Source organism: Bactrocera dorsalis, chromosome 5 (assembly GCF_023373825.1).
Source record: "Bactrocera dorsalis isolate Fly_Bdor chromosome 5, ASM2337382v1, whole genome shotgun sequence".
Lineage (NCBI taxonomy): Eukaryota > Metazoa > Arthropoda > Insecta > Diptera > Tephritidae > Bactrocera > Bactrocera dorsalis.
In genome coordinates, this window is record NC_064307.1 from 14,990,091 (window position 1) to 15,002,725 (window position 12,635).

At 33.7% G+C, this 12,635-nt stretch overlaps 2 protein-coding genes across 20 annotated transcripts in view; both read left to right on the top strand.

Moving 5' to 3' along the window:
• LOC105227966 (supervillin) overlaps positions 1–12,635 on the top strand; it is a 454,663-nt gene that overhangs the window by 420,026 nt on the left and 22,002 nt on the right. The gene's annotated exons all lie outside the window — the stretch shown is intronic.
• LOC105227962 (uncharacterized) lies at positions 4,814–11,999 on the top strand. Of its 2 annotated transcripts, none has more exons than XM_011207532.3 (2): positions 4,814–5,112; positions 9,128–11,999. In XM_011207532.3, the coding sequence occupies exon 2, from the start codon at positions 9,336–9,338 to the stop codon at positions 10,413–10,415; it is 1,080 nt and encodes a 359-aa protein (XP_011205834.2). In that variant the 5' UTR covers positions 4,814–5,112; positions 9,128–9,335; the 3' UTR covers positions 10,416–11,999. The 2 variants fall into 2 exon arrangements, with proteins under 2 accessions (XP_011205834.2, XP_049314878.1); XM_049458921.1 differs by lacking the exon at positions 4,814–5,112 and adding an exon at positions 5,737–5,755.

The window sequence follows — 12,635 nt, forward strand, 5'->3', positions numbered from 1 at the left end:
CCTCCTTCGAGATGGTCATCAGAGCCTTCTTCGATTCAGCTTTTATATCCTCACGCGTATCTCAAAGACTAATTAATATTTTGACAGTTTTAGTTTAGATATCACTAACAGTAATACCAACTTATAGAAAAAAATTACCGATTCGATAAAATATATAAAAATAAAGTCGCAAAAGATCCTACTTTTCAGTCAAAAAATCTTAAGTTAAAATTTCAGATTTTTTTTAAACTTTTGTAGGTCTTATAATTGCTGAAATCTCTTCTTTCTGATGGTATTAAAAAATATATGCATTACTATGGTAAATTTGCTCAAAAAACGCTTGTGTAAGCATACATTTTTTTAACTAAAAACGAAGTTTTTGGAAAAGCCGCAATTTCGTCAAAAATCAAACTTTTGACTAGTCCTTTTTTAATCATTATCTGTATTATTCTATAGCAATAATATATTTTTTGGTTTCTGATGTTGAAATACTTTTAGACAGAAAAATTTTGGTCACCGCCAGACATCCTTTTTCGGAGGTTCTCTTGGAGTTCGGGAAATTCAAGTTTTTTTTTAATGAATCGCCGTCATTAAATTCTGTAAATTCACATAATTATTATTATAAATCACAAAAAATTGACTCTTCAAAAAAAAATCACAAAACACGGATTTTTCCATTTCATAAGAACCACAGACTCTACGCTGAAAGCTTTCTTCTAGAAAAAGTCGACCTCTCGGCGACCAAATGGCCAGTTTATTTCCACCGCCGCATTAGATTATCATATTAGGCTTAAAACTTGTGAAAGCTTGAATAAAATCTTTCGAAAATATGTCATTATTGTAAAAGAAACCACTTTAAAATATTAAGGACCCAGACAAGACCAATGTTTCAACTTCATAAATGAAAATCATAAAGTAAAGTATAAAAAATATATTGATCTATCCAGCACCCGTTTTCATCTTTTTAATTGATCCAAAACCCATAGACATCTTGATGTTTTTGTTTCGTAAACCTACTCAAACTTCTCTACCGCTTTTACTAGAGCGAAGAGTTCATATATTCTCTTTACGTATCTATAAATAAGGTGGACACTATAGACCTTAGATCGCAGTGCAAACCTCAGTAAATATCTATATATTAGATTCTTGGAACATGGTGAATCGAATAGGTCATTGTCATGAATATAATAGACATACCATAATCAAATACATTCAGAAAAGTAAGCGGTTATCCCACTGTAAGAGGTTAAATGGGTTTACGGGTTTCCAAAAATCGATTTTTTTCAAGTTGATCAAAGTAATAGTTTCGGAGACCGAGCCTTGGGAACTTGTGTGCTCGAGGCTAGTTAGGCTAAGTGCGCCTTCTTTAAACGCGTTTTCCTCGAAAATGTGTTCTTAAAGTCGATTGGCAAGATTTCCGGAGAACTACTCAATCGAACTTCAGAAACATTTTTGTAACAAGGAGACAAGCCTTTGAAAAACGGTGCAATACAATATTGTATGAATCCCCAGAATTTTCATTTCTATAAAAATACCTCTCGAGTACGAAACCAAAAATTTTTGTTAGTAATAAATTCATAACTCACTCAACGGTGCTCAATGCCACAAAAGTATTATGCGTACTAGATATTTATCTGACTAAGTCAACTTACTTGACTTTTGTGCTTAACCTGGCATATAAACAAACACTATACTTATATAAATACATATGTACATGTATATGTGTAAATATGTGCATAAAAATGCGGTCCAAGTCCACAGCGACCCATTCTATATGCCTTAATCTCGTAGCAAATAAACTTTGTATGCAAATGTGTACATTAAAAATAAGGTAAACACGCTTGCAAATTGCTAGCAACAACAACCATATAATTGCTTTACTTAAAGCAATTAAATAAAAATGACGCAGATAATAAAAATAAATAAAAACACTTTAAATGCAAGCAGTTGTCAAATAGCTGCCACCGGTGGGCCACTTTGAAGGCAAAGGTGCCAAGAGCGGCCGCCTTGCTTTTGTTGTGTTGACGATAGGCAGTACGCGTTGCGCGGCGGGAAAGCCGCCAAAATCATGACAATAATTTAAATGAATTAGCAGCAACAACTGTGTGTCATGGCTTGGCAGTTCGATACTGTAGGAAATACCGCAAAGTGATCGCTGAAAAATTTCTATAAATTTCGGAAAGTGTTTTGAGGCACGAAATTATACGCACACGCCTGCCAACGTGTGGTATTTGGTATTGTAGGTATTTTTAGACCAATTTGTCACAAGGCTAGAAAGTGCTATTAAAGCAGAGAAATTACAATGTTGTTGATGTAGTTGCCACAAATAGATCAGAACAGGGTGTTTCCACATGAACTATTGTGCTTTCTAGAGTTTAAAGTTTTTTGAAGCTATTTTTAATTAGTATAAATAATATTTGCAAATGAGTTTACTGTTTTTTAACTGTTACATCAAATTCGAAGGCTGTATACATTCTCTATTCAGATCTGCAGCTCGAATTATTTCCTCCAGGAGTATATTGAAGTAGTCGCACGATAGGGAGTCGCTTTGTCTATGTAAAACCTCGCTTGGTATCGAACGGCTCAGAGAGGTCTTTTCCAATCCTGACGGAGCTTTTGGTATTGCTCAGTTTACACAGCCGTACAGCTTTGCGGGGTTACCAAATTCAGACATCGCGGCATAAAGGCAGCTCTTTTTCGCCATGTCAAAAGCTGCTTTGAAATCGACGAAGAGGTGATGTAGGTCGCTCCTCTTTTCACAGGACTTTTCCAAGATTTGGCGCAGGGTCAATATCTACTCAGTTGTTGATTTTCCAGACCTAAAGCCACACTGATAAGGTCCGATCAGTTTGCTGACAGTGGGCTTTAGTCTTTCACACAATACGCTGGATAAAACCTCATATTCGATGTTAAAGATGCTTATCCCACGGTAGTTGTCGCAGATTGTGGGGTCTCTTTTTTTGTGGATTGGGCAGAGCAAACTTAAATTGCAAACATCGGGCATGTTTTCGTCCGACCATATTCCACAAGGAAGCTGATGTATGCTCCTTATCAGTTCTTTGCTGCGGTATTTGAATAGCTCGGCCGGCAATCCATCGGCCCCGCCGCTTTGTTGTTCTTCAGACGGGTAATTGATATTTGAACTTCTTCATAGTCGGGCAATGAAACGTCCGCTCCATCGTCATCGATTGAGGAACCGGGTTCACCATTTCTTGGTTTTATGTCTTTACTGACATTCAGCAGGTTGGAGAAGTGTACCCTCCATAATTTCAGTATGCTATGAGCATCAGTCACTAGATCACCTCTGGGGCTTCTACAAGAGTATACTCCGGTCTTGAAACTTGGTCTTTTCGCATCCGCATTCCAGATTTTTTCGTATAATTTTGGAGTATTAAAACTGAGGTAATAATCTATGCCAATTTTCGTGAAGATATCTTGCCAAATAAAAAATTTTTCCACACATGGACTTGATATACATATATCGAGCAGTTTATATGACAACTTTGTCTCATATAGGTCTGCTATCGGCAGTTTCGGCATGTTAATAACTTCTTGAGTAGAAAAAGGCATGTTGAAAATTTCAGATTGATATCTGATAAACTTGGGAACCCTGTTCAAGATATAAATATTATATTAAAAGGGCTAGGCCCATAAATTTATGCCGCTTGTCAAAAAGTGGGCCAAGCACAGGCAAATCGTAAATCATCAACCCAAAAAATTATTTGCATCTAAAATTCATGCCTCATAAAATGTATGTATGTCATTTTCAGCAATTTTTTTTAAGTATGTTTGTATATTATAAGTATATGCGTCAACTTGTCTAAGAAGCACTTGCCTCTCAGGCGATTTTTCAAAATGCCAAACTCAGACCAATTTATAAAATATTTTCATACACAAAAAAAGTGTGTTCAATTTGTACCTGAGAATATGCCAATAATTATCCGATTACATACATACATACATGCATACACACATATTTACGAGTTGGGGACAAATATTTGCCAGCCTTATTCGCATGATTCTCGCACACGAAATTAGATGCGCTGCCCACTAAAAACAGCTGTCCAACAGCGCAGCCGTTTCAACTTCGAATACATAGCTATGTACATATGTATTTGTATGTAAATATGTATGGAAAAGTACGTTAAGCGACAACTACAACTTACAACAAATAATAATAAAAGTCCGCCACACGCTGTTGGGCGCGACAGCTCTGCCGCTAAAGACGACCAACGGCATGCATAAAGGCAAAAACAAATACAAATTAAAGTAGAAATAAAAACTAAATGAATTGCTCAGATTTTTCGCTAGCCGCTGACATTATAGAACTTAATTTTCTTTCAAAATGTTTGTTTGTATGTATGTGAAACCTTTAGGCAGCCAAGTGTGGCCAGTCGCTGAGTAAAGCTTCGCCGTGCACTTGCCAGCTTCTGTTCCATCATTTGAAAAACTAACAAAAGCGCAAAAAAAACCTACAACAATAAACAATACAAATTTTGAAAACAAATTAGACATTCGCAAAAACAACAAAAAAGTAAAATAAAATAAAGCACACAAAATCCCACTCTTGGAGCGGCATGCAGAGCAAATGAGCATTGTGCTCCAAAAGTGGAGCGATCTCAATTAATTGAGAACACTGCTAGGCTAGCAATGCTAGTATTGCTCGCCACTCGCTTGAATCGATCTCACGCCTCTCGCAGTTGGGCGCAAATTTAACGAGAGCACGCCAAATATCAAACAGTAACTCACGCCAGCCCTCGCAGTAGCTTTTGGGGGGTCGGGTGTTGTCACCTTTTGCTCACGCCTAGCTATATGTGAGTATGAGTGTGTGTGTGTTTGCAAATAGTACTTGTACTTGCCTAGTTATCGGTTCCGCATTGCGAGCGTTGTACCGTAGCTTCTTCCTCGCAAGGTTCGGAGCAACGGCAAACTGTGCGGCTGCAAAGAGATTTCAGTTAACGCAGATATTTCGAGACATAACGACCGTAGAACGCGACGGCAGAACGCGTTTCATACGAAGCACAAAAATTATATTTTTTTTTGGAAGTAGTAAAAGGAATAAATTCAAAGATACTGCAAAGCATTGACTGTGCAATTGATCTCAACAAAGTGAAGACAGGAAATACTAGAAATGTAATAAAATAGTTTGGAGTGTAAAAATTACAAAAAAATAATAATAAAAAATAAATAAATAAACAAAAATATAAAAAGCGCTCGGGCAATATTGAAAATGCAAAAAAAAAATATTAAACTGAAAATTAAAATTTTTTTTATGAAATTTTAAAATTAAAATTTTTTTTGATATATTTTTTTTTTATAATTTTTTTTATAATTTTTTATTTTTTTCAAAAAATATTTTGCATTATTTATACCACTCTAATAATAAATAAATTTACGCAAAGTAGTGCAGCTGCAAAATTATTATATTTTTTCCTGAAATTTGTGCGAATTTGCCGCTTGCAATCGGATATCGCGTGGGTGGCCCGCTGAAGAAGCGGCTGGCGGCTGTTGGCAAATCTATTTTCATACATACCTACATACATATGATATTTGTGCGACACTTGTAGGCATTTTAAATTTGATTTATGAGTTCAGATTTTTTTCTTACTATTTTTATGTCACACACACATACACACGCATATATGTAGCTTAGTTGCATTTGTGCATCATTTTGCCGATAGAACTAGAATTGACAAGATCCATGCATAACGGCGAAAAATGTTTGGTACCGTTCAGTAGTGCATTTGATGCTGAGGAAGGTGCATAGAGTGCTTAGGTAACCCACAAGAATATTTAGTATTGAAATTACCGTTAGCGCGTTTTAAAACGAGTGCAATAATTAAACAAAAAATTATATAATATGAAAAATTCAAATATAGATAATATAAAATATTAAATAAATTAAATTAATTTTATAATAACATATCAAAATAAGTGCTGATAAAAATGTTATAAAATTTGTTTATTTTTGAAATGAAAAATTTATTATAAAATTTTCAAAAAAAAAATAAAAAATATTAAAAAAGGAATGGAAATATGCTATAAAGAATTCTCAAAAAAAAAAAACTAAAAAAAATAATAAAAAATTAAGAAAAAACGTTCATAAATTTTTTTTTATTTTTCCTTTTAATAAATAAAAAACATTTATATTAGTATATACCTAAATAAATTAAATAAATATATCATATATAAAAAAATAAAATATATAAAAAGCCTTATAAAATATTATACCAATATAAATATATAAATATAAAATTTAATTATTTTTATAATAAAAAATTAATGTGTAAAAAATCAAAAATAACGAAAATTTGCTATAAAAAATTATAAAAAGAAAAATAAAATAAAGAAATCTATTTAAATATGTGCCTAATAATAATATTATCGCATTCACTACTTATCACAATAATAAAAATAATATATTTGTCATACTTTGTCATTGTTTATATTAAAAAATCACTAGACAAGTGTTGCGATTAGCTGATTACAAAAACTAATTATGTATTAATAAAAAAAACGAGTTGACAAGAAAATTAATGAAACAAAATTGCAAACATAATAAAAATATATATTTGTTTTTTTATAAAAAGATCATCTATCTTGTCAAATAAAAAAAGTTTTCCATACAAAAACTTGATTTTTGTCGTTCAGATTGTGTGGTAGCTATATGCTATAGTGGTCCGATCCAAACTATTTCTTTGGAAATTGTAGCATTGTCTTGGAAAATGCCAAATTTGGTGAAGATATCTTATCAAATAAAAAACTTTTCTAAATAAGAACTTAATTTTTATCGATCAATTTGTATGACAGCTATATGTTATAGTGCCCTGATACCGGCGGTTCCTACAAATGAGCAGCACCTTAGGGAGAAAAGGACGTGTGCAAAATTTCAGATTGATATCTCAAAAACTGAGGGACTAGTTCACATATGTACAGGCAGCCGGATATGAGCAAATCTATCGGTTATGAATCAAAAGCAAATTGCTTCATGCTCAATGACAATAAAAGCAAGATTTGCAATCGGTTATAACAATAAAATAAGCTATAAAACTAAATGAGTTGACTATATACATATAAATGTATATTTTTGCTTCAATATTGCACAGCGCGCTTTTATATTCAATAAAAGTATTAATAACGCCCAAAATAAATAAAAATAAAATCGATAACCGATACATGTGAACAAAAGAATAAATAACAAAAAAAAACATTAGAATAAATGTGTATGTATGTATATACAAATGTGCAATTATTGTGAAAAAGATTATTATCATATGCATACATACACACATATACATATATGGCTGCAAGTAACGGAAGACAAACTGATATCAACAGTGAACAACGAAAAAAAAAAAATAATAAAATAAAGAACAAATTAAAAAAAAAAATAATTAAAGAATAAAAAAAAAAAAAATAAAAAAAAAAAAATTAAAAAAAAAAATTAAAAAAAAAGATTAAAAATAGAATTTATAATTAAAATGAAACTAAAAATAATAAATAAAAATAAATCGACTGAAATACTATATATGTACTTAATAACTTTATTTAAATTCTACCAAATATTAACTTAATCTAAAACTTTAAAATTTAATTTATAATCTGACTGCTACGAATATTATTTATAAAAAGAAACGATAAAATAATACTAAATTAATACTTATATATAAGTATATAACACAAATATGTGGATAAAAAAAATGGAGAATCGAACAAAAATATGCCCCAAATAAGACGATAATTCTTGACCGGATATAAACTCAGTCCATTTCGGTTACTTAGAAACGACTGTCATGGAAACCAACAAAAAAAAGAGATCTTTCTCTGAACTCCGTTCCCAAGATGGGCAGGTCTACTTAACCGGAGCGGACTCAGACTTTTATCAAAGGCTGTCAACTCGGAGGAATTCTGCCACTATAACAATGAGATATGTCTCCGCATTCGTGTTAATTCTTCTTTGACAGACTATGATCACTTCATATATAATCTTTAGATAAGATCAATGCTTTTCAATTTCTTAAAACTGTAGCCAAAGGGGACTTTAGAATATATGTATTTTGTATTTCTGGGGAGATGTCCTCGAAGTTGAGTATACTATTTCAATATTCTTATTTAAGAACACTTTTTTCAACTCATCCTTCTGGCCCAGGGTAAATAGTAAGAGGTTTCGCGCTCAGGAAAGTTCACTCAATGTTTCTAGGTGTTCAAACTAGGCACGAGATCCCGATCAAGATTTGTGCAGTAAGATTTAAAACCTGTTGCATAAGTTGCTTCAAGGAAAATGATATAAAATCACCTCAACACTTCCTTCTAGAATGGCGCGCCTTTGCCAAAAAAAGGCTAAAACACCACGGATCTTTCAATTTTAGACATCCAAGTGAAATACCGAAAATGGAAGAATAGAGTAAATAATAGTAAAATAATATATAGTAATATATAGTTTATAAAATAGTAGAAAGTGTGATAGATTCAAGGCGCTTTGTCGAGGGTTAATATCCAACAACAGGAATTCTTATCTGGCTTCACACAGGACTGTATTTAGCAGTTTAAATGTGATCTCTCGCCATCCTAGAAGATCAACCTTCTTACCTAAGCTAGCCTAACACTCATAGATCGATGAGATTTAGGGTCTTTGTTAGAAGCTAGCATTAAGGACGAGATCGTAGTTTTATGTAAGTATGAAGTTCAATATTCCGGAGAGGAAATGTGGAATAACGAGTGATCTGATACACTTGGATCATTAATTTAGAAGAACAAGATAAAAAAATGAAGATAAAAATTGTATAAGAATAAAAAAAAATAATAAATAATAATAATAACTAATGAAATGAAAGCTAAATAAACTACATAAATGAATAAATAAATTCAAATATATAAAAAAAAAAAATTTTTAATAAAATCAGTAACAAATCAATTAATATAATATAAATCATCCTCCAGTCTTCTAACACGCCAGCCAAAAATGTATAAAAATAAACAAATTAAAAATAAAATAAAAATAAATAAATAAAAACAACAAGAACAAAAAAATACTGGTGCACAAGAAATTCGTTCTCGTTCGCCAGTGTGGACAATCGAACAATTTAAGTGGTTAACAACAACAACAACAACACAAAACTAAAAAATAATTCCAAAAATTTTATTTCAGTATTAAAGACGTGTAAAAAATACTAAATGTGACTAAAGAACAGTGCAGAAGAACTGAGACTTTGCGATTTACATAAAAAGCGCTTGTGATAAAAACAAAAACAAAACATTAATACTAAGAAACAATTTCTTACCGAATCAAAAGACTTGAAAACAAATAAAAATCGAACCCAACTTGTATCCAACGGACATACACACAGTAATTAGCAATGGATATTGACTACCTCGCCTACCTGGAGACCTTTTGGGCCTACTTCCCCTACCTCTTCTACAGCTTCGTGTTCCTCACGCTCATACCGAAATCGCTGCGTCGCATCAAAACTTTCGCCGACGCCGACTACGAAGCCAATCGTCACAAATACCATCGCTGCTATGCGCCCGACATCTGCTGTCACACCATGGGCGAAGCGATGCCCAAGCCGAAGCCACGCAAAGCCGTAACACGCGTCTACCCGAAACGACACAGCACGGCGGGCACCACCAACACTGAAGCATACTACGGCAGCAAACAGGACGCGTCACCAACAGTCAATCACATTAAAAGACAAGTGGAACCGGCGTCCATACAAACCAACACGCATGTCAATCAAATTGCGAAAATGTTCGAGAATGTGCCAACGGTGACGGTGTCACCCGCGCTGTTGGGCAAGAAAATCAACCGCGTCACGCCAACCATACAATCGCTGGATGAACCCACCAGCGCCATTGAAGACGTCACGCATGCATCGCCACCAACGCCAAAGTCAACGCTGAATGCATCGCGCCTATCGCAGCTCCTCTCACAGGAGCAACTGGAGAATTCGCTGAGTTTGTTGCAAGAGACAAACACGGATGAAGAACAGAATTGCTGGCGCGACTCACCGCCGCGACGCACGAAACGTCGCGCCGATGCGCCTACCTCGCTGCACTACAACGGCGCCGGCACCTCGACAACGCCATCGACCGTCTCGCCAGTCGCCTCGTCACCACCCTCCGACTCACCGCCATTATCCGCCTCGCCGCTCGCCTCATCGCCGGTGCTCTTCCGTCCGCAACTGAGTATGAAATCCAGTTTGGAGGACATTTTCGCCGCCATCGCGCGCAACGCGGAGAAAACTGAGAATTTCATCTATGCCGGCTGCAAGTCGCTGTCGCCCGTCACCTCCATCGATGACATACTGTCGGAGCGTCGCCTGTCGCGTCCGCTCTCGGCGTACTCGATCAGCGATCTGTTGAATGAGGAGAGCAGCAGCACAGCCATGGATGAGGCGCGCGTGGAGAACTTTCTGTCAGTGCTTAACAAGACTTGAACGCGCGGCAAGCGCTAGTGCAAGTGCATGCGCGGCAGCGCGCAACAGTTGGCGCGTTCACCATATACATATTTGTATGTGTAAAAGTGTGCGTGTATGTGTGCCGTGTTGAAATATATTTCGTGTGGTAGGGGCTGTGAAGTAGTTTATGAAATCAAGGATGGGTGTGTACTTTTAGTTAGCATGTGCTTGCTTTCTGCGCGCGCGCATGCATTTGTGTGTGTGTGTGTATGTGTAGCTTACTGTAATATAAACCGTATGTGCATTAGCCTTAAGTTATATAGCGTTGTAAAAGTTGACAGCCAGCGTTTAGTAGTCGCGTCGCAGTGAAATGTCAAAGTGCCATGCAAGCAACGCCTCAGCAACAACAGCAACAAAAATAGAATAAAAAACAGCAAAAGCTGCCGCTTCACACATATTTCTATATTTTGATATATGTGTGTCGCCTGGCTGGCAAGCGCTCCGGCGCGCAGCTGTGGCTGCAGCTGTGCCAGCGATGAGTCAGCGCGGCCAAAGCGCACGTCAGTCACAAGTCAGCGCCAAGTTTGCGGAATTCAAAATGAAAAGAAGTTTCAAAGCAAAAAATACATAAAAAAATTATTTTCTTCTTTAATATTTTTCTATGCAATGCACTTAGTTGTTGTTGTTGTAGTGTAGTGTGTGCAGCGTCCAGTAGGAAACAAAACTGTGAATATCCAATTAGTTTTTATGACTTCATTATTGTGTAACGCTTTGTACGCGCATAAATTGTTATTTTTATTGCTCACACTGCAGTTACACGACTATTTAAATGATTACAGTTACAAGTTGCAGTGTACGTATGTATGTGTGTATGACATATTTGCGACTACATCCAGACACATACATATATATATATTGACTTCAATCACAGCACAAATAATTTCAAATCACAAAGCAAAAACAAAAAAGAAAAAATAAAAAAATCCAACAACAGCAATTGAGCAGTTATTTACTAGTAACTACTTGACTAGTAAGCCAATAAATGCAGGAAGCGAGTCTTTTGCTTGTCTCAAGTCTTATCTAACTATAATTATCTGTCAACTTAAAGCATTAAACTGTAGTCCAACTAATGCCTTGTCATTACTTTTACTTTAGCCTCGTTTACCCTCGTGTAAGCCACGCTAAGCGGCGCTGCATTTGTGCAATTGCCGGTAAATTTATATAAATATGCTTATTAAAATTGTATTTGTTGTAAATGTTTGAGTATGAGCTGTACTTATTATGTAATATTTATATTATGAATTATGCAAATAGCTGAACTATCTCTTAAAATACATATGTACATCTTTACATACATATATGTAGATTGTATGGCGTAGATTACATTGCAGTTGTGACGCCTCTTTATTGCTAGTTTTGTACACACGTACTCGTATGTATGAATGTATGTATCTATATATTTTATTTTAAACGAAACTTTATTGCCAGTATCTCACGAACGACTAATACACCTGTATGTATAACCTTAACGATTGTATATATTAATTTTTTAAGTATTAACAAATTTATGAAGTGTAAAACAAATGAAAAATAAAACGAACTTTTGCTATTTTTAGCACTTTACTAAGTGGGTTTAATTTAAATATTTTTTTTGGAAATTTGTTATTAAAAAATTATGTATTTATTTTTTTTTTTTGAAAATTTATTAACATTTTTTTTATTTTTTTTTTTTTTCAAAATTTTTTATTTATTTATTTTTGAAAATTTGTTATTAAACATTTTTTTTATTTATTTTTTTTTTTTTTGAAAATTTGTTATTAAAAATTTATTTTTTTTTTTTGAAAATTTGCTATTTAAAATTTTTTATTAAACATATTTTATTTATTTATTTTTGAAATTTTGTTATTAAACATTTTTTTTTTTTTTTCAAAATTAGTCATTAAAATTTTTTTTTATTTATTTATATTTTTTGGAAAATTTGTTATTGAAAAAATTGTTTTTTTCATTTTTTTTACAAAAATTTTTAATTTTGTTATACGAAAAGATAGTGTTAGGGCGATATTAAATTTCAGAAAACAGATATTTTTGTTAAAAAAAAATATTAAAATTTTTAATTTCATACTCTTACTCACGAAATGACTAGTTTTAGAGCAAATTTTATTGGCGGAAATTGATGTTTTTATTTAAAAAATCAAGGTTTTCCAATAAGAGTGATATGATTTCTTAAAAAAAAAACACACTAATTGTGAAGGAAATTCA